The 24,249-nt window shown below is 35.6% G+C and overlaps 1 protein-coding gene across 1 annotated transcript in view; it reads right to left on the bottom strand.

The window, feature by feature from the left end:
* Positions 1-886: 886 nt before the first annotated feature.
* Positions 887-24,249, bottom strand: part of LOC121379995 (lysosomal alpha-mannosidase-like) — an 82,616-nt gene continuing 59,253 nt past the window's right edge. Inside the window, exons 14-27 of the mRNA XM_041508702.1 lie at positions 23,932-24,045; positions 23,333-23,449; positions 22,009-22,138; positions 21,045-21,112; positions 19,624-19,830; positions 17,180-17,301; positions 14,594-14,695; positions 14,033-14,120; positions 12,499-12,585; positions 11,296-11,386; positions 8,897-9,042; positions 6,863-7,021; positions 5,680-5,806; positions 887-3,437 (exon numbers count right to left, since the gene is read on the bottom strand). Of these exons, the coding sequence (XP_041364636.1) occupies positions 3,310-3,437; positions 5,680-5,806; positions 6,863-7,021; positions 8,897-9,042; positions 11,296-11,386; positions 12,499-12,585; positions 14,033-14,120; positions 14,594-14,695; positions 17,180-17,301; positions 19,624-19,830; positions 21,045-21,112; positions 22,009-22,138; positions 23,333-23,449; positions 23,932-24,045 (1,686 nt within the window). The 3' untranslated portion in view covers positions 887-3,309. The remainder of the gene's footprint in view (positions 3,438-5,679; positions 5,807-6,862; positions 7,022-8,896; positions 9,043-11,295; positions 11,387-12,498; positions 12,586-14,032; positions 14,121-14,593; positions 14,696-17,179; positions 17,302-19,623; positions 19,831-21,044; positions 21,113-22,008; positions 22,139-23,332; positions 23,450-23,931; positions 24,046-24,249) is intronic.

Below are 24,249 nucleotides of genomic sequence, written 5' to 3' on the forward strand. Positions count from 1 at the left end.
ACTTTAATGGCATTGTACGTGTTTCTTTTAAAGAAACAATGAATGAAGGAATGAATGTTTAATGACATCCCAGCAGCAAACAATACATCGGCTATTGGCTAAAATAAAAGTATTACGAAAAATGCGAGTGGTGTACATTCACTATTCTCTCTCTCTCTCTCTCTCTCTCTCTCTCTCTCTCTCTCTCTCTCTCTCTCTCTCTCTCTCTCTATCTCTCTCTCTCATTCTCTCTCTCTCTCTCTCTCTCTCTCTCTCTATCTCTCTCTCTCTCTCTCTCTCATTCTCTCTCTCTCATTCTCTCTCTCTCTCATTCTCTCTCTCTCTCTCTCTCTCTCTCTCTCTCTCTCTCTCTCTCTCTCTCTCTCTCTCTCTCTCTATCTCTCTCTCTCTCTCTCTCTCTCTCTCTCTCTCTCTCTCTCTCTCTCTCTCTCTCTCTCTCTCTCTCTCTCTCTCTCTCTCTCTCTCTCTCTCTCTCTCTCTCTCACACACACACGCACAAACTGGGTTTGTTTCTCTAAAATGTTTATACATAGTCAAAGATGCTACTCATCAATAATTAACAAAATAAATAAAATAGGTTTTTTTTTATAAATGTTAAAAAATCACAATAGGTAATAAATAATGTTAAAAATCCCTCTAAACAATACTACAAAGAGCAAACAAAACCCAACCAACCACAACGCTGACATATTAAGTAGCCAAGAGTCACATTCAACGTTTCAGCACAAATGACCGCACAATAAAATGAATATATAATTCATACATGATGTCTGTTTCAATATACATATATATTATACACACACACACACACACACACACACACACACACACACACACACACACACACACACACACACACACACACACACACACACACACACACACACACACACACACACACACACACACACACACACACACACACACACAAACACACACACAAACACACACACAAACACACATTAAATAATAATAATAAGAGTGGTAATAATAATAATAATAACAACAGGCAAGGCGGACTGGGGGGAGGGATGCACTAGCCACTCCAATAATTCTTGATCAAAAATATTACTGGAAGTAAATCTTAAGGCAGAGATGCATTTTACTTGTAGAATGCAGGAAATTGCATTTCAGGACATCTAGTTTTCACAATGTTATGGGGAGCATACCCCCGAACCACCTAATAACTGCGCCCTCGATCTCAGTCAGCCCCACTGTCTACTTGCTTACGCCGTTTCTCAAAAGATCTTTTATTTCCGATATCCACACATGTACATATATAAAGAAATGATGCAATCCAGTTCACACACTGTTCTGGGTATTGCTATAACTTAATTTGTATTTTCTTTACAGAAACAAACGTTCTATTTAGTTTGTTCACACAATATATAATGAATTGTATTAAAACAAGATTTTATAACAACATTTAACAATAATAATAATACATTATTACACACATTTCCGAGCTGTTAACTCAATATATCGATGCACTCATAATTATTAGTTGTAGCTACTAATACTCTGAGATTGACACATCAGTTACACAGAAAACATATAAGTTTATTTGTGTATAATACAACTTAATGCTAGCATATCCAACCGTTTTGTCACTCGAAAGGAAATGATTGTGTTTTTACCAACACCTAAGCGCACTTTAAACTCTATGGCTATTTTCTTGTCTAACATACAGTCTAACACTTGATTGAGGAATGGGAAACAAAAACTATTGCCACTACTTAGGCTATTCCATATAAAGAGTATTTAAACATATTTTATATGCATTTCCCCCAACAACACAAGGCAGCACATACCACAGCCACAGAGGTTGTGGAAACTGGATGGGATGGCAGACAACTAGTTTAACTAGGGCAATTGCTCCCACAACCACTATAGTACATCCACCTCCTAGCTACACGAAGGTTTAAATACAGTTTGGAAGGCAGAATTCAAGCACGTTGGAATGGTTTTTGCATTCACCATAGTCACTTGGTAACCCTTGTATTGACATATTTTCGTCAGTATTCGTAACACTTCATCCAACAATTATATTATCGATATTTGTGATAAAAAAAAAAATTAAAATAACACCAACTACCGTAATAACATTAGCTCAAAAAGGTTGGAATAACACGAAAATCAACGTGAGAAAGGTCAATTATTATTTTAATATTTTTCAGCGGAAATATGTAAGCATTTTTAAGTTGATTTCTGAAATTCAAGCACTTCTCATGCGTATTGACAAATTCAAGGTCTTCTCGTTGCGAAATTTAAATTCAAGCACTTTTTTTATATCCGTATGAACCGGTACATCTTGTCTACGGTGTCGGCTAAGATTTAATTATACAAAATACTGAGCAATAAGGGGCTGTCTATACAGAACACACAACAGAAGCACAGAGCACTTTGCACTGGAGGTAGAACATAAACATTCACAACAGGTTAGATTGACGATTTTGCCTATTAGCCCGTCACAATATATTGTATTTGTGTGTGGAACACAATGTGGAATAATCACCAGTCATATTAAACATATTTGTATTCATATAAATACCGTTTAAAAGCACCGACTCTGATTTCCGAAGTATGTGTGTTTTCTGTTTGGCATAAATGGAATTTTTCGCTACAACAAAACATCAAAATAACCAGCAACCAATTGGATCTGCCACAATTGACAATTTAAGCAAGAGTTAAGTTGTAAGTATTTTGGTAATAGCTTTAACCGGAATATATTCTACACTGCCTAATAACAAGGATGAGTGCCTTGAAATCGCGATTCGGCCTCTTTTACAGTTAATACCAACTGGGTATGAACTTTCTAGACTACACTAGATTAGTCTAGACTAGACTAGAATAAATAATAACAATCCGCATGACATTTAGACTAGTTTGGTGTACATTCAACTTCCTACAGACAACTGAGCTGTGTCGACATTCAATTACAACAGTTAAACATTTAGACTAGTTTGGTGTACATTCAACTTCCTACAGACAACTGAGCTGTGTCGACATTCAATTACAACAGTTAAACATTTAGACTAGTTTGGTGTACATTCAACTTCCTACAGACAACTGAGCTGTGTCGACATTCAATTACAACAGTTACACATCCTTAGAACTCTGCATTGTACAGATATATAACATTAACTGCAACAAAGCTTTTGTTGTTCATATTTACTTAACAAACAAAAACGTTTACAGTTGTTATTGTTACAAGGTGCCACTATAGAAGTCCACATTAAATCAACAACAAATTTATCAATTGTCAAAATAAAATAAGCACAAATAATTTAATATGTTACAAGGAATGTATTATTTGAAGAACTTAAATAAAAAATTCTTTTTTGGTTCTGAAACGTAAATATGGAATGTTCGTATTTGCATTGGTCTGAGAACAATTGTCATCCCATCACTGGCCTCTGGGTCGTGTGATACATGCCCTGCAATAAGAAAACAATATATGTTTCAGTATAAAGATAAAACCACATACCAGTTGTTTTAACTTTTATTTACTGCACGAGCTTATAATGCGCAAGACTATTATACCACGAGACCGCATAACTGGTATGTGGTTCTGTATTTATTACATGTAACCTTTCTATATCATGATTAAGAAAAGTTTAATTAAATAACACAACTTACTTCGTCTGGAAAGTTGGTTGAGTTTTATGGAATTGACGGAACGCTGAGTAGGATCTCCACGAGTACTCGAGTACTCGGGCACGGGTCGAGTCTAGCAAGACTCGTTTCATTTCATTTCAAGTTATGTTCGTGCTTATATCCAATTAAGGTTCAAGCATGCTGTCCTGGGCACACACCTCAGCTACCTGGGCTGTCTGTCCATGACAGTGGGTTAGTTGTTAGTTGGTTAGTGGTTAGTGAGAGAGAAGAGGGTGTAGCGGCCTTACTGAGCCCTTAAGCACTCGCTCGGGTTTGGGGCCGGTACGATCCCTGTACCTACCAGCCTGTAGTCCGATGGCTTAACCACTGCACCACCGAGGCCGGTGCAAGACTTAGTCCGTTCGCAGGACTCGAGTACCCGTACAAATGAGACAACGTAGAACATTAATTTCAGCAGTAACTAGTACGCAAGAGATTTTGTATCACACATATTCAATATATAAAAAAATACATTGCGCGGTTAGAATTGTCGCTATTACTATAGTGAGATTAAATGGGTATGTAATAAACAACTTTATCTTCATCAAAGATCCAACAGCAAACTGAGTAAAGTATTTAACATGATGGAATGGCGTTGGAAATGTTTGTCTTACGAGGTTGCCAAATTTAAAGAAAGAAAACAAAATTATATACATGTATATGTCCACCACATGCTTGATTGTGACAGAATTATATTTATGCACAATGAGAGTACATCCATCTCTCTCTCTCTCTCTCTCTCTCTCTCTCTCTCTCTCTCTCTCTCTCTCTCTCTCTCTCTCTCTCTCTCTCTCTCTCTCTCTCTCTCTGTGTGTCCTATTGTACTTTATCTTTCTTTTTGTTTCCATTTTGGTGGATGGAGGAAATATTAATTTTCCCTGGAAGCACAATGTGTGTTTAATTACAGATATCTTATTATTAAAACTTTGGAACCAAATTAAAACATTCCTTTCCTTTCCTGGACCCCATCTGCATTGAAAGGAATATCAGATTTGCGCAGAAGTCTTTGCAATAACAAATATTTCCTTTAGTAAGTGGATATACAGTCAGCATAACCAGAAATATTTGATAGGTTTTTATTATTTTATGGGACTAATTAAATTTATGGCCTTTATATATATATATATATATATATATATATATATATATATATATATAGATAGATAGATAGATAGATAGATAGATAGATAGATATATACATATAGATACATATATATATATATATATATATATATATATATATATATATATATATATATATATATATATATATATATATATATATTTCAAATCAAGAACCTGCAAACGGATAAACAGTTTTGTTAAAGTTTATTTTGTTTAATGACACCACTAGATCACATTGATTTATTAATCATCGGCTATTGGATGTCAAATATTTGGTAATTTTCACATACATAGTCTTAGAAAGGAAACCCGCTAAATTTGTTTCCATTAGTAGTAAGGGCTCTTTTATTTGCACCGTCCCACAAACATGACAGCACATGCCACAACCTTTATACTGTAATATAATATACTAGTCGTGGTACACAGGCTAGAAAGAGAATTAGCCCAATGTGACCACCGACGGGGACCGGTCCCAGACCGCGCATCAAGCGAGCACTTCACCACTGGGTTACGTCCCGCCCATGCAAACGGACACAGGCAACAAACTGCTACAGAAAGCAGAAAGGGCTTTTGAGTACACACCCTGAACCAGCCTTGATGCCTGTCACAGGCTTGGAAGTGGGGGCCGAATAATTCTGAATTAAAAATATTACTGGTAGTAAATCTTAAGGCAGAGATGAATTTTACTTATAGAATGCAGGAAATTGCATTTTAGGATATCTAGTTTTCATACGTTTTCGTCCTCGATCTCGGTCAGCCACCTGCCTCCAATGTCTACTTGCTTCTGTGGTGCCTGTGTTAAAATGTTCCAAATTCTTTGTTGTATAAATAGACTTCCCTACCTACTGATGACCACATCCCATGACCTTTGCGTCCGGGTATTAAACAAAAGAGTACCTATGTGTTCTGGAGTTACTTTTCCTTTTGTAGTTCTCCATTTGAGTCTGTGAACTTCAGACTGCTGGAAATTAGCACCAAGACTAAGTTCTTCTATCTCGTCTATTTGAAATGGTGAAAATAATGCCTGAAATAAATCGAAAGTAAGACATAAATCCAATTGATATTTACTATTATGTATATATATTGGATTTGTTGTCCTGTCAATGGGTCATTTGTTTACAAGCCAACAAGACTTGTATACCTCAGTGTAATGTTTTGATAAGATTTAGTTGAGTGCGTGACGTCAAATCGTGTACATTTGTGCTAATCGCATGTCATGTTGCCGATGCAGGCGACTTTGAACTGTGATTTACCAAATATCAAATTGAAATGTTAATTTAAGTGTTATAGGATAAATAGATTTCACTTCACATGTGCTTTAATATGTAACATACCAACCTCGTCTAGTCAAACAGCATTTGTCTTGGCAGAGCCTCAACAAATACCAATTAACATAAAGTGACTCAGTTGATATTTTCCATATTAAAAAAAACACTCATGACGAATCTTCTATGTATGATATGCATCAGTTTTTGCTCACATAAATGCATTTGTATTCTTTCACATAATACCTTTACCCAAAATGAAAGTAATATAAAAGTAATATTTGGAAAGCCATGGTCAATGGAACTGGAGATGGCGAGGCTATACCTGCCGTGTGACGCCCAAAATAACTAAAACCAAATTTGTTTTACTACATATATTATAAATCTGAACGTATGCCCCCTTCCCCATTATGTGTGACAATACATACATGCACTATTTTGAAGGAAAAAATAAGTATTTTTACCAATACTTACACATTATTTTTAAATGAAATCATGTCGTTTTGTACATGAAAACATGTAATTAAAAACAAATGTCTTTACTGCTGGAAATTATTAAGTGGCTGTTCTTGTATAGACACATGACAGTGATTCACAACGTTGTCAAAATTCTCCTTGAACTCATCTTGTATAGAGATTCAGGTTTGAACACAATGGTTTTGTAGTTTGAATTCGATTCAGACTAACAGATATAGACCATGGGATCTCATTCTTTAAAATATTGGACCTAACGTATCTGTTTTTGCTAGTAATATCCAAGTAGATATTCGGTAATAACGAAATGCGTTTCGTGAACACCTCAGCTGATTATTTACCTGTAGCGAGACCTCGGCTGGCACCGAATACTGTTTGTCCTCGTCTACCTCGTATGTGTGTTCCAGTCGGATCAGGAAGACTTCGGAGTTGCCACCTGGCACGGTGTCAAGGGTCAATAACTGGACATTGTCCGGCAAGGCGTTTTGCAAGCCGGACCACTGCAAAAGTGTAACACATGTACAACTATTAATTTGCTCTCATCCTGAGGTATAAGAGACAGAGCTATTCAATGAAAGAAAGAAAGAAAGAAAAAAGAAAGAAGTGTTTTATTTAACGACGCACTCAACACATTTTATTTACGGTTATATGGCGTCAGACATATGGTTAAGGACTACTCAGATATTTTTAGAGGAAACCCGCTGTCGCCACATATGCTACTCTTTTACGACAGGCAGCAAGGGATCTTTTATTTGCGCTTCCCACAGGTAGGATAGCACAAACCATGGCCTTTGTTGAACCAGTTATGGATCACTGGTCGGTGCAAGTGGTTTACACCTACTCATTGCGCCTTGCGGAGCACTCAGTCAGGGTTTGGAGTCGGTATCTGGATTAAAAATCCCATGCCTCGACTGGGATCCGAACCCAGTACCTACCAGCCTGTAGACCGATGACCTAACCACTACGCCACCGAGGCCGGTCTCCAATGAAAGAAAGTTATGTAAGAAATTTCTATCTCACATGGGATATCACGTGCATGAGCTTAATATGATTTCATTGGTAATATAACGTCATAATATTAATGCGAGATGGTGATGTGAGGTCATCAGACAACAATTTTAAATTGATATTTTGTGTTATTAAAACCTTAATTATAAAAGCTATCTTGTTAATTTGTCGTGTTAAATTATTTTACACATGAAAAAACACGGCACATACGATAATGTATATAGTTTATTTATCATAAAATTGTCAAATAAAAAAGTTACTTTTTCAGGCATCTTTATCCGTTAGTGTTAAATTATAATAGTTTATTTACTGAATGGATGAGAGAAAAAGACTTGTCCCATGTCGAAATTTCCACCACCTCGGATGTACTTTTTCTATCCCACATGACAGCATGTGATGGAGTCTTATATTATTGTATGACACAAACGCTCAGTGGGATGTTACAATCAAAGCAATATTTTTAAGAAGAAAAACAAAAACACCCCAAAACATTTAACTTATGCCGTTGCATTTTCATAAATTAACTTTGCATTTTATAAATAAAATTTCAACAAAATTAATGTTCATTTGCTTTATTTAAGAACTTGAATATTGTAATTCATTTGATGAGCGACATGAGTTGAGATTGTAACATTCTTGCTTATATTTTAAACACACTGTAGAATAGGGGTTCTTGTAAAAAGCTTAATTCCAAATAATGTTCCCAAATTCTGAACGGATACAACTTATTTTTCTTATTCTCAGGAATTAGAAGTGACCAAAAACATGGCTAATACATCTTGGTAACAATTGTTACGTCACATAGTAACAACAGTGTATTTTTAACCAGGGCACTAGAGGAACAAATCGGACTCTTGAATTATACATATACACATATACATGCACATGTATATTGAGAATTCTAGCAAGTAAAACTATGCCGACAGCAGGCAAATCTAATATGATATTATAACATATGTGCTGGCTACATTTTACATTAAAGATTAATGACATCGCTTACTTTGAATGAGCCGCTTCCTATATATTGACTGGATTACTATTTCTATCATTTTGACTGGATTGACAGTTTCATTATTTAGATTACTCTGAGTCATATTTCTATCATATATTAACTGGATTACTATTTCCATCATTTAGACTGAATTGACAGTTCCATCATTTAGATTAACTGGAGTCACATTTCCACCATATATTAACTGGATTATTATTTCCATCATTTAGGTTGGACTGACATTTCCATCATTTAGATTTGATTCATATTTCCATAATTTAGGATGTGTTGCCACATCTAGACCTTACTCACAAGGCTAATATTTTAATCACATTGATATAATTACATTTACATAATTTAACTACCAAAGACTCACCGACAATGCATGATTCTTTTGCCATTCTTCGTAGCTCGTCCTCAGAGGCATGAACGATAATGTCGGTGGTAAATGAATTTGTTGAGACATTTCTCTATGAAGTCGTGCAGATTTCTCTATAGTGTCTATAAACAGGTAGTGTTTGCCTATAAAAAAAATTAAGAATTCTCTACAGTGTCTATAAATAGATAGTGTTTGCCTGTAACATAACATTCAGAATTCAGTATAATGCCTATGAACCTGTAGTGTTTGTCTGGGGGGAAAAAAATCAGAATTCTCTATAGTTTCTATACATAGGTAGTTTTGCCTGTAACACAACATTCAGAATTCTTTATAGTGCCTTTATTTTACGCCAAAATCTTAATTATGTATAGTGTCTACAAACAGGTAGTGTTTGTCTGTAACAGAAAGAATCAGAATTCACAATAGTGGATATGAACAGGAAGTGATTGGCTGTAACACAACATTCAGAATTCTTTATTGTGCCCGTGAACGGATAGTGCTTGCCTGTAACACAACATTCACAATTCTTGTAACACAACATTCACAATTCTTTATTGTGCCCGTGAACAGATAGTGCTTGCCTGTAACACAACATTCACAATTCTTGTAACACAACATTCACAATTCTTTATTGTGCCCGTGAACAGATAGTGCTTGCCTGTAACACAACATTCACAATTCTTTATTGTGCCCGTGAACAGGTAGTGCTTGCCTGTAACACAACGTTCACAATTCTTTATTGTGCCCGTGAACAGGTAGTGCTTGCCTGTAACACAACGTTCACAATTCTTTATTGTGCCCGTGAACAGGTAGTGCTTGCCTGTAACACAACGTTCACAATTCTTTATTGTGCCCGTGAACAGCTAGTGCTTGCCTGTAACACAACGTTCACAATTCTTTATTGTGCCCGTGAACAGCTAGTGTTTGCCTGTAACACAACATTCAGAATTCTTTATTGTGCCCGTGAACAGATAGTGCTTGCCTGTAACACAACATTCAGAATTCTTTATTGTGCTCGTGAACAGGTAGTGCTTTCTTGTAACACAACATTCAGAATTCTCTACTGTTCCCATGAACAGGTAGTGATTGCCTGTAACACAACATTTAGAATTATCTATTAATAGAGACTTCTGAATGTTGTATTACAGACAGTTGTGCCTATAATGAACAGGTAATGATTTATTTGTTTACATAATGCGTAAATCTGCCACATAGGTTTGCCATAGACATGGAATCCTAGCTTAAAGCTATTATGCTAGATTTTCATCCAAATTTGTTTGTTTTTTATTTGGATGAGGGGTGACATTTTTAAAAAGTAAATTTTCAGGTCAATGAAAATTTGCACATACAACAAAATGTCAGGTTTTTGCCAATTAACACATGGATAGGGGGCACTTTATCCTCGGGGCAGGCTGGAATGAAAACCTAGGATGTATAATATAATGGCAAAGGAAAATCAGAATATTTGTGAAATGACACCTTAGCACATGGAGGTGGGGCGAGACGTAGCTCAGTGGGTCTAGGATCGATCACCATCAGTGGGGCCATTGGACTATTTCTCATTCCAGCCAGTGCACCATGACTGGCATATTAAAAGCTTTGGTATGTACTATGCTATATGTGAGTGCATATAAAAGGTCCCTTGCTATTAATGGAAACATGCAGAGGGCTTCCTCTCTATGACTATATGTCAGAATTACCAAATGTTCAAGACATCTAATAGCTGATGATGAATAAATCAATGTTCTCTAGAGGTGTCGTTCAACAAAACAAACTGTAACCTTAACTTTAGCAATTTTTTAAACTGCAGCTGTTTATTTCTACATCTGGCAAACAGAACAAGAGGTCAAAGCTGATGCCACCATATAGGTTACTCCTACTGATAAAACAGCATGGAGTCTTTTATATGCATTTTTCAATGGATAGGACTGTACATGCCACAACTTTTGGTATACTAATCACGAGGAACTGGCTAGAATGGTGAAAAAAGCACACAGTGGAAATCGATCCTGTGATCCACTGCACCTCAAGTAAGTGCTCTACAACTGAACAATATGCTGCATACCACCGCATCCCGCTCCACGACTAATGTAAAAAAGTTTGTTTTGTTTAACGACACCACTAGAGCACATTGATTTATCATGGGCTACTGGATGTCAAACATTTGTTAATTTTTAATATAGAGTCTTAGAGAAGGAAACCCAATACATGTTTCCCACAGACAGGATAATACATACCAGTCGTGGTGCACTGGCTGGAAGGAGAAATAGCCCAATCGGCCCATTGACGGGGATCGATCCTAAACTGACTGTGCATCAAGCGAACGCTTTATCACTGCCCTCACCCCTCAACCCCGTAATCCTGACTAATGGAGTAACTAGTAATAAATAAATCACCTCTAAGGATTAGTCCCTGTCCATCTTGTCCCTTTTCACTGAGAACTTCGGAAACTCCCAGATTATCGTCACGCGTAGTACGTCGATGTAGCTGTAATACAGGGCATAATTTTTGAATAAATTAAAGCTACTGGTTCCTTTCTTACAACATGGTATAACGATATTTCTGTCTAAAACATGGTTTATTCTTAAAGCTGCTGACTCCTCTCTAACAACATGATATAATGGTATTTCTGTCTAAAACTTGGTTCATTATTAAAGCTACTTGTTCCTTTCTAACAACATGATATAATGGTATTTCTGTCTACAATTTGGTTCATTATTAACGCTACTTGTTCCTTTCTAACAACATGATATAACGGTATTTCTGTCTACAATTTGGTTCATTATTAAAGCTACCTGTTCCTCTCTTACAACATGATATAATGGTATTTCTGTCTAAAACTTGGTTCATTATTAAAGCTACCTGTTCATTTCTAACAACATGATATAATGGTATTTCTGTCTACAATTTGGTTCATTATTAAAGCTACTTGTTCCTTTCTAACAACATGATATAATGGTATTTCTGTCTAAAACGTTCATTATTAAAGCTACTTGTTCCTCTCTTACAACATGATATAATGGTATTTCTGTCTACAATTTGGTTCATTATTAACGCTACTTGTTCCTTTCTAACAACATGATATAACGGTATTTCTATCTACAACTTGGTTCATTATTAAAGCTACTTGTTCCTTTCTAACAACATGATATAATGGTATTTCTGTCTACAATTTGGTTCATTATTAACGCTACTTGTTCCTTTCTAACAACATGATATAATGGTATTTCTGTCTACAATTTGGTTCATTATTAACGCTACTTGTTCCTTTCTAACAACATGATATAACGGTATTTCTGTCTACAATTTGGTTCATTATTAACGCTACTTGTTCCTTTCTAACAACATGGTATAACGGTATTTCTATCTACAACTTGGTTCATTATTAAAGCTACTTGTTCCTCTCTTACAACATGATATAACGGTATTTCTGTCTAAAACTTAGTTCATTATTAAAGCTACTTGTTCCTTTCTAACAACATGATATAACGGTATTTCTGTCTAAAACTTGGTTCATTATTAAAGCTACTTGTTCCTTTCTTATTACATGATATAAAGGTAGACATAATTTTCTGCACACGCCTGAATCATCATCTCACCATCAACTCTATTTCCCCATCTCTAATACTGGATCCTCCCTGACAGCGGTCGGTTAATACTGTTAGTTGTATGTTACGAGTTGGATCCTGAAAGATAAAATCAATAGTACAACATAAACAGCATTTCACCAACTGTTCAGCATGATGGGATCATAGCAATTTACAGTTAATCTTTAGACATTGGTAATTTAACACCAGCAATATTTATCGTGGTTAATATTTCATGAGGCAGCATTGTTAACAAGGATTCTGAGAGTACTTCTAAAGAAATACAATGCATGTCCACCGGGCCCTACACATTTGCATATTTTTTACGTTCATGAGCCATAACTGTAAAAAAATTACCGGCCTCGGTAGCGTCGTGATTAAGCCATCGGACATAATGCTGGTAGGTACAGGGTTCGCAGCTCGGTACCGGCTCCCACCCAGAGCGAGTTTAAAGACTCAGTGGATAGGTGTAAGACCACTACACCCACTTCTCTCTCACTAATCACTAACAATTAACAACTAACCCACAGCCCAGATAGCTGAAGTGTGTGCCCAGGACAGCGTGCTTGAACCTTAATTGGATATAAGCACGAAAAAAAGTAGAAATGAATGAATGTCAAAAATGGGCATATTGCCTGTAAAAGGTGACCTGTAACTCTACATAATAAAGCTATACACACAATTTCAGCTCATTATCTTCAAGCATGGCTAAACAACCATACAGTGAACTATATTATGTTGGACAGATGGACAATCTAATTAAAATTAGCTCCACTATTACATGTGGATCTAACACCAGCCAGTTGGAGCTCGTGTCCACCAATCAAAACCTTACTTGCAGAATCCTGCCAGTGATTTAAAACTAACAACACTGCGTAGTCCCCAATGTCCAGGTAACATTTCGTCTGTAAATAATAACTTAAATATTGACCAATCACACTTCGCCTTTTATAACGTTATTTTGGAGCATACAAATTCTAAAAATATCGGGCGAGTCTATTTTAGAGGCCGCAGTACAGCGAACCATACCAATGCGTACGGGGTGGGTTATCAGTCTTCAATTTTACATTAAAAATTATTTATTTATTTATAAAAAAATCCAACTAAATCAGTCTTCAGTTTTACATTACAAATTATTTATTTTATAAAATAAAACATGTTTTAAGGCATTCGTAATTCACACGAAACATGTCGTATACCCTCAGGATAATTCGGAATGTTTTCAAATTATTTTTAAATCACTGGCAGGATTCTGCAAGTAAGGTTTTGATTGGTGGACATGAGCTCCAACTGGCTGGTGTTAGATCCACATGTAATAGTGGAGCTAATTTTAATTAGATTGACAGATGGACAGACAGACAGACAGACAGACAAAAGATGGATACAAAATGTAAGGTCGCCTCCAGTTGGACCGGTAGGGGACTAATAACATTATTAAAATTACAATTTACTTACATGGTCTTGTTTAGAATATAGTATAACCAATTTTAACAAATAATGTTTAATATGTACATGTACTATACCCATTTTATACACATCTACTTACCGTAATAAAAATCTTGCTTGTGACTGGGTAGTAGTTACTAGCCACAGGACTATGTTCTTCTAACACCCAGGTATCTCGGTGATTTCGCCTGGATTACAGAAAATATCAAATATTATGCATTATGAAACTTTCAAATGTGTAAATCTACGGAATTTCTTGCAAGATTTAAAACAGTTCCTATAATTATTATAAAAGATGCATATTTAAAAAATAAAATACAATAAAATAATATTAAATTAAATTAAATTAAATTAAATTAATTAATAAAATAAGAAACTAATTTTGAATGAAAAAAGTGTTAAAACAAAATAAACATGTATTACTGTTGAGATAAATATAAACCATTCATCACTCTATGACTGGTATTTTTAAAAACGTAAATAAGTTCAATGACTTCTTAATTTTTTTTATCCAAAAGCCTCAATTATAAATGTTACTAGTTATACAAACACACATTTATGCTACAGAAAATTTAATAGACTTAATATTAATCAATACTACTTCAAGATAACAGATAGGTAAACTGTTACAGTAACATGTATAATACGTGTATTATTATACCTTCTTTCCATGATCTCTCGGCCATTTGAGTCTGTGTAGAATTTGCCATGATTGTTCAGGTCGGACTTATACATTGCAATGACCTCTTTACCCAAGTAGTCTCTGTGGAGATAATATTAAAAGAAACATTGCTCAATAATTAAAACTAAAACGAATTCCTCTGTTACTAGTATTCGGTGTCACACATAGCTGTTTAATATCAGTGTATTAAATTAATTCATTAATTTTACAAAAACCAAACGTATAATGTAAATTCCTGAATACAAATATATATATATATATATATATATATATATATATATATATATATATATATATATATATATATATATATGTATTGGTTACAAACAGTTATATCATATTTACTAACAAAAATAGAAGAAAAAAACCGTTATAATAACTAATTGTAAATGTACTAGAATTAAAGATGTTATCATAGTTGCAAATGTCATATTTCGTTATCTTAATTTACATGTAACTGTAAAAGAAAATACATTTAAAAATATAATAATGTTTAACAAAAAGCAAAAAGGATATATAATGTGTTCATTAAAATAACTGTACACGAACACTGGTCCCTTTCCTCAGCTATGAAACCGATGAAAATTAAAAGATGAAATGTTCACTGAAGCTATGAAACCGATGAAAATTAAAAGATGAAATGTTCACTGAAGCTATTAAACCGATGAAAATTAAAACATGAAATGTTCACTGAAGCTATGAAACCGATGAAAATTAAAACATGAAATGTTCACTGAAGCTATGAAACCGATGAAAATTAAAACATGAAATGTTCACTGAAGCTATGAAACCGATGAAAATTAAAAGATGAAATGTTCACTGAAGCTATGAAACCGATGAAAATTAAAAGATGAAATGTTCACTGAAGCTATGAAAATGAAAATTAAAAGATGAAATGTTCACTGAATGAAACCGATGATTAAAAGAAACACTGAAGCTATGAAACCGATGGAAATTAAAAGATGAAATGTTCACTGAAGCTATGAAACCGATGAAAATTAAAAGATGAAATGTTCACTGAAGCTATGAAACCGATGAAAATTAAAAGATGAAATGTTCACTGAAGTCAGAGTACAGAAACTATGCATCAGCATTAGCGTTGAAACCGAAAGAAAGTGTCTGTACATGCACCAAGCTCTATGTTGATGATGATGATCATCAAAAGAACGAATTTATTAACTGCTTCCTCTTTTGATACTAAAGCATAGTTTGTTTCCGACTAAGGTTATGATGGAACAATGATAATTATGTACTCCATGGCTATCCTAACTTGCACCTTTATTCTTTATTATAGAATAAACCATGTATCACCTTCTTAATTTAAGTCCTGGTTCTAATTCCAGATAAAGCTGTGCCTTGTTCAAAGTGGCATTTGAAACTCCTTGTATGAACAAAGTTTCAGGAATCTGGGATGTCACTTACAGCTTATAAGAAATGGACCAAAATGTGAAAACTTAGGGCCGAATTAACGAAGCCTGTTTTCTTAAAGGGACAGACCCTTGTTTCAACCTGTGAAAATTAACACTAAGTTTAGTTAATCTAAAAACCTGAAACAAATTTGGATAAAGTTACAATTGAGTGAAACATTAGTCTGTGACTTTGAAATGGTGAAATACCCTCTAAAAATAGACTATAAATCAACTCCACAGCTGTTACTTCTCAGACGCACGTGCATTTTTAAAAATATGAGAAATGCATTTTTTAAAAACATCACGATGACCAAAAACACTTCGAATGTACGGACGCGAATAATCTAAACAATAAAATGTAAGTATAGTATGATTTCTGTTATCAAAAACGGCTCTAATAGTAAAAAATATGCCTTAGTCTTTAAAATCTAGGGTATGTCCCTTTAAACGCAGGTGTTTAAGCATGTGTAAATATATGTAGTTACACGCATACAAGTCATAAACAGGCTTTGTAAATTCGGTCCTTAATGTTGAGCTAAGGTTAAAACTACAGTTATTTGTGAATCTTCAACCTTACGTTTATGCATACCATGTAGCCTCTGGCATCATAAATGCCCACTTGTTTTAACAATATTGTTTAATAAAACATACACACTGTCAGGTGATTTTTAGTCTCAAGGAAATTACAAACAGTGTCTTAATTATAAACAGCACTCATTTAAACAAAAAAAATGTAATTAAATTTGACTTACTTTCATCATAATATGACTAAACATCCAAAAGGTGTCCCAAAAATACATGATATTTTGTGCATTTTTGACAATGTTCACATCCATCCAAACCATACGCAAGCGTTGGTTGGTGGATGTTACACTTATATTTATGCAAGTCAGTCATAATTGGAATGTGTTTTCAGTCCACTGTATAATGCAGTGCAACAATGTTAAATGAATTTTCTAGAACCTGTACACATAATTAAATATATATTTTGACAATTTCTATTACAACAAATTTGAATTTTCAGTGCCATTTTCGTTTTGTAAGGAGTCTATGTGTGGACCACCAGAACGCCTTGATAAATCCCTGATACCATGTTATGATTCAACACCATTGTTTTGTACATAAGACCAACATGGTGTGTTTGAGAGACACTCACTCTGCGACTGGGATTGGACCCACCGTCCACTCTATCTCCACGTAATTTGTCGAGTCGTACAGGCGAATCACTTGGGACGCCCAGTCGGAGAAGTTTTGATGAACTTCCGTCACCAACTTTCCCTGAAAGAAACAAAAGATGAATTCAGCAGGTTGGTTAGAAGGTTCTACAGAGATATACATCCAACTCCCTTAAACCAGAACAAGAAGACAACAATAATAATAATAATAATAATAATAAGCAAAATACAAAATATATACTTTGGAAAGTTTATATATGGACAGTGTCATGCTACGACCCCTCAAATACGGGCATATAAAACACTTCCCCATATTCACACCATAATCCTAATCATTTAAAGCAGATTTAAATGGTTACAGAATCAAAATCTAGACTCACCTTTCAATGCGAAAACACATTTAATCATTCATACCACATTATAGCATCTTAGTAATGAATGACAGCCGAATTACTAAGAAGATGCGTACTGTCAGAAAACGGGGAGGGGAGTGGGTGGGGTGGGGACATACAGTTCAACAATGGAAAAAGGCAAGGAAATGGGTGGGTAACAAAAGCCACACAAAACCAATTAGCTAGTCAATGTCCCCTTTTTTTTAAACGTGTGAAGGTTTTTTTTATTATTATTGTACTGATGGACGGGATGTAACTCAGTGGTAAAGCACTCGCCTGATGCGCGATCGGTCTGAGATCGATCCCCATTGGTGTGTCTATAGGACTCTAATCTCGTTACAGACAGCGCACCACGACTGGTACACCAACGGCCATGTTATCCTGTTTGTAAGATGGTGCATATAAAATATCTCCTGCTACTAATGGAACAATGTAGCAAGTTCCCGCTCTAAGACTACATGTCAAAATAACCAAATGTTTGATATCCTTTAGTCGTTAAACTAAACTAAATTTAAACATACTGCACTATAAAGCAAGAACTTCATCACATGAACGCGGTCGTTGTTCTCAATATGTCATGCTGATTCCTATTTTTGAGATGTCATATTTGATAGATAATGCTATTTTTCAGGAATTGTCTCGTTGAAAATATATTGTTGAAAAAAACAAATCTTGGACTGGGCCTTTAATTTCAGATAGGCACTCTTGGGAGCCAACCGTTTTTGATGTCGCCTTATGAATAAATTAATATTTAGACCATGCATTCCTCATCAAACAAAAGTGAATTCCTATCCTTTTAAATAACAATCAGAATCGATTTTTACGGAATGAAACGAAAATAGTTCATTGTTACCCTGTTAGTCAAATAGATATACTACACGAATGGCCGTAAGATTCCCGTTATCTTACAACGAGTGAGTTTAAAACACTTCTAACGACCGAAAGCGTTAGATACCACTGATCTTACAACGAGTGAGTTTAAAACACATCTAACGAGCGAAAGCGTTAGATACCACTGATCTTACAACGAGTGGGTTTAAAACACATCTAACGAGCGAAAGCGTTAGATACCACTGATCTTACAACGAGTTGGTTTAAAACACATCTAACGAGCGAAAGCGTTAGATACCACTGATCTTACAACGAGTGAGTTTAAAACACATCTAACGAGCGAAAGTGTTAGATACCACTGATCTTACAACACATCTAACGAGCGAAAGCGTTAGATACCACTGATCTTACAACGAGATGTTTTCAAACACATGTAACAAGCGAAACTAGGTTTAAAATAAGCTTAAATGTCTTGTCCAACTACTTACGGGCCTAGCGCTTGCAGCTAACGTATGCGTCACGGAGAAATCAATTTCAGGGCGGCGTTCAGCCAGACCGAGCGGAGAAACGTCCGCTAGACTGGTTTATGCGCTTCACGTTAAACCAAACGGCCACGTCGGGAACCAATCAAATAGTTCGCGAACGTTAGTGATACATTCGCTGGCTGAACTTAGGGCTGGTTAACTGCTATGTCACTGAGCAATCGATTTAAAGTGTGCTTTTCATGTTCATTGAATGGTATGGCAGTTGCAAACCTACGTGATCATAGTGTGCGTTATTAGTATGTGTTATCATAAATAACGAATAGCGTTCTCACCAACGGGTGTGTAAAAACAAAAAAATAGCTATTGCTTCACTGGAGTGGAACGATTTGACTGGAACATGGATACATTAATATTTTACAATAGTTTTAGTACAGTCTTGCTTCACTGGTGTGGAACGATCTGGCCAAAAATGGATAAATTAATGTTTTAGAATACCTTTAGCACTGAGGTTATTACACTTGAGTGGAAGGATTTGGCCGAATTATGGATAAATGACTATGTTAGAATACCTTTAGCACTGTGGTTATTACAATGGAGTGGAAGGATATGGCCGAACTATGCATAAATGACTATGTTAGAATACCTTTAGTACGGTGGTTATTACAATGGAGTGGAATGATTTGGCCGAACTATGGACAAATGACTATTTTAGAATACCTTTAGCACTGTGGTTATCACACTGGAGTGGAAGGATTTGGCTGTGACTCCACGTGGGTTGAAGATGTACGCCCCTGACGGTTTGAGAGCAGCCGACATCCCCTCATAGTACTGCAGTTCCTGCTTCAGGTTGATGAATATTCCACTCTCTACATTGGCAATCTGAGTAATGGTCCCCCATTCCTTGTCAATTGTTACAGTCAATAACTGCAAGAAAACATCCAAACAAAATACTTGGTGTATAAGGCAGTGGTTTAGGAAGTGGGTGCACGGGAGCCATGGTATCCCAATCAAACCTTTTTTAAAACATATTATTTTTACAAACATCATATATACATACATACACACATACATACGTACATAGTGTGGGAAGCCACCCACCCCACCCCAATATAAAAGCCTGGCCACGCCAGTGGTATAAGGAAAGAACTATAATGAGTATTAAATGTTTAACAAAAGTAAACAAAAACTGCAAAGTATGGAGGATAACTGATTCTTTTAATCAGTCCCCAAGGATTTATCTAGGCATTATGTGGGTCCAAACATAGGACCCTTCCCACAAGTAAATGGCACTGAACATTCCATATATATATATATATAAGTGTGTCTGTTCTAATAAATTAATTTATCAGTCATTTATAGCTGTATAATTGAAAGGCCTAAAAATATATCCTAATTACGATTTATTCACGCTAATTTTATTGGTTCTCTTAGTTTCCATATCTTGTGTTGTTTTTAAACGAAAAAAAACCATTGGGATTTTAAAATATTTTTTAATGAATAGGTGTAGTTTGGTTGACTGTTCACGTGTATTAAATATACTTAAGGATATATACCTTTTGGTCGGGTGTTCATTACTGATATGTTTTAATCTTGGAGGCTGCTTAAGTATTAAAATAAGTTAAACAGTTTCTTAAAGAATATAAGTAATCTGTAACGCAATCTGGAAGTCTTCTTAATCGATGGAATTTCACCAGCCCCGACATTTTATAATGATGCCCAATCTTGGATGGTTGGACGGATGGATGAACGGACGGATGGATGGATAGATGTGATTGATGGATGTGATGGATGGATGGATGGGTGGATGGATGGATGAATGGATAGATGGATGGATGGATGGATAGATGATGGAGGGATGGATGGATGGGTGGATGGATGGATGGATGATGGAGGGATGGATGGATGGGTGGATGGTTGGATGAATGGATGGATGGATGGATGGATGGATGGATGGATGGATGATGAGGGATGGATGAATGGATGGGATGGATGGATGGATGGATGGATGATGAAGGGATGGATGGGATGGATGGATGGATGGATGGTGCTACAGATACATGCAGGGTCAACAAAAGACATGGACAAGCGTATCACTATATAAATAGGTAGGTAATCAACATACAAATTAATATACCTACATTGTTTGAAATCTTCATTTTATTTGAATAAATTGGCATAAACTGAGGCTTCGAACCTGCTTCAGCATCTGAAATAATCAATAGTAACCTCACGTTAACCTCTTCGCCATTCATTCCTGCTTTTGTGAAATCGATGTACCTACCAAAATAGGTCCTCTATCAAAACAGGGCACCCATTAATAACAAGAAGCAAGACTGGCTGCTTTAGTAAATAATCTAAAGTCATATGATGATACTAATACTAATACTAATACTAATACTAATACTAATACTAATACTAATAATAATGATCATGATCATGATCATGATAATGATGATGATGATAATAATAATAATAATAATAATAATGATAATAACAAGCATAAATTTAATGAGTGTAACACAGTACATGTACACGTAATACAGAATAAGAATGTATGAACCAAGAAAACATACATACTTGGCATAAAACATATATACAAATGAGATTATTTTAACAAGTATTGTTTAAGTTTGTATTTCAATCCAGCAGTCACCAGAAACACAAATCTGATGTAAGTGCAGGGGCGGGACGTAGCTCAGTGGTACAGCACTCGCTCGATGCGCGGTCGGTCTGGGATCGATCCCCGTCGGTGGGCCGATTGGGCTATTTCTCATCATAGCCAGTGCACCACGACTGGTATATCAAAGGCCGTGGTATGTGCTATCCTGTCTGTGGGATGGTGCATATAAGAGATCCCTTGCTGCTAATCGGAAAGAGTATCCCATGAAGTGGCGACAGCGGGTTTCCTCTCTCAATATCTGTGTGGTCCTTAACCATATGTCTGACGCCATATAACCGTAATTAAAATGTGTTGAGTGCGTCGTTAAATAAAACATTTCTTTCTTTCTTTCTTTCTGGTGTAAGTGCATGAACTCTAGAAGTAATTAAATTTGCTGAGTAATACAGTTATATTTTATTTTTAAAAAATCATCATGAAATTACCTGAATGAGATTCAACAACATAAGACTTAAATCCAAGAGGAGGTAACTGTACTTTAAATATGAGGTCATTTTTCGGTGATGATGTTGGTCTTTCTGGGATATGAAATGTTGATTCCGACAAAGGAAGGACCTGTAATATAATATTAATTAGTCATCACCTGTACTAGAGGTTAGGGATGTACAATTCCCAGGTCTTTCTGGGATATGAAATACATTTGGACATATGAACGACCTGGAATATTTATATTAAGACTAATCACCAGAAGTAGGGGTTAGGGATGCAAATGTCTCGGGAAGGTTTAGAGTGGAGAATGTTCACTGGGAATATTGGGAATTTATGAGAATTTATAGGAATTTTGGGAAACGTTCAGAAAGTTTGGAAATTTTCGAAAATATCAATTGTTAATATTGAACATTAAAATTATTTTTGAATTAAGGTACTGTAACTCTTTTATAATTCAGAAACACAGATAAGCATAAATACTTTGATATTACAACTAAGAATTTATTGTTTACTGGACCCCGTTTTGTGAAGCGATCTTAGCTCTAAGATCACCTAAATTTGAAAAAGGTACCTATGCACTTACGATTATCTTAGATCTAAGATTGCTTCATAAAATTGGGCCGTGATCTATCTTATCTTGTAGGCTACACAATACAATACCTGTTTTCCAACTTGATTTTATTGGTATAATAACTGGCATATGATTTAAATGACAGTTATGGTGACAGTTTACTAAATAACACAAATAGTGGTGGGATCTAGCTCAGTCGGTATCGAGCACTTGCCATATGCATAGTTGGGTCGAAGGACTGAATTCCCTCAGTGGACCCATTCTCTGATTAGGTTTTCCCCCGTTCTAACCAGTGTGTCATGACTGTTATGTGGCTGTGGTATATGCTGTCCTATCTGGGAAAGTGCATATAAAAGATCCCTTGCTACTGATAATGTTTAAATGGAAACATTTTATGGGGGTTTTCTGACAACAATTAAAATTACCAAATGTTTGACATCCAGTAGCCGATGATTAATAAATCAATGTGCTCTAGTTGTGTCGTTAAACAAAGCAAAAGTTTTAAATATACACACAGATTTTTGGATGTTTTCTAATGTGGGATTATATAACCAACAAAACTATTTTTATACAGTCGGTCATAACGTTTACATTTAAATGATATTCTGGACTTTGACCGCTTTCCAGCATCTAAATAATTGTGTCATTTTATGTACATTGTTGATAACACACTCATAATTAACATAACAGGATCTATATTATGTGATGTTATTTTTATAGTATTCTTTATGTTTTAACAAAGGTCTTACCTCATTTGGTACCACATTTCCGCTAGGATCTACAACACGATATTCAGATTTGGTGACAGGAAGTCGAATCCACGAGGTCACTGATCTGGACAATGGGTTGTACATTGTAGCAATAAACTGAAAATGTATACATTGATAATTATAATCACTGGAGCATATTACATTTTTCATTTCAACTTATTTTCCGGCTTATATCCAATTAAGGTTCGAGCACGCAGTCCTGGGTACACACACCTCAGCTATCTGGGTTGTCTGTCCTGGACAGTGGGTTAGTTGTTAGTTGGTTAGTGGTTAGTGAGAGAGAAGAGGGTGTAGTGGCCTTACACCTACCCATTGAGCCCTTAAGAACTCGCTCTGGGTTGAAGCCGGTACAGAAATGCGAACCCTGTACCTACCAGCCTGTAGTCCGGAGGCTTAACCACTGCACCACCGAGGCCGGTCCGCATATTACAACAGAGCTCACACGTACTGAACATATGTTTTGTTTTAACAAATTTATAGATTGTTTGCTCAACTTCTATTTTAGTGGGTACACATTTCAGTAATATAGTACAATTATTATTTTGATTCATGTGTTTTTAAAGGTATTATACACGTACCTTAGAATATTTTTCTGTTGGTGGACAAGAACTAATGTTCAACAGGGGACAGAACTCCTGTTTTGGTTGGTGTACATCGCCAGACAGTGTTTTGTACGCATCACTAACCACAGACTGCAAAACGTAAATACATAAATATCTTACATGCACTATTGCACCACATTAGTCAATATTGGTAACATAGATCTGTCCAAGGTGTTCGCACCAATGGGTGTGTAAGAATATGTTTTCTTACACACCCGTTAGAGAGAACATCATGTGTTATTTGTTTTATGACGCATAGCTGACAATTTCAAGACATACGACTGGCTACGTCCG

Source organism: Gigantopelta aegis, chromosome 8 (genome assembly GCF_016097555.1).
Source record: "Gigantopelta aegis isolate Gae_Host chromosome 8, Gae_host_genome, whole genome shotgun sequence".
NCBI lineage: Eukaryota > Metazoa > Mollusca > Gastropoda > Neomphalida > Peltospiridae > Gigantopelta > Gigantopelta aegis.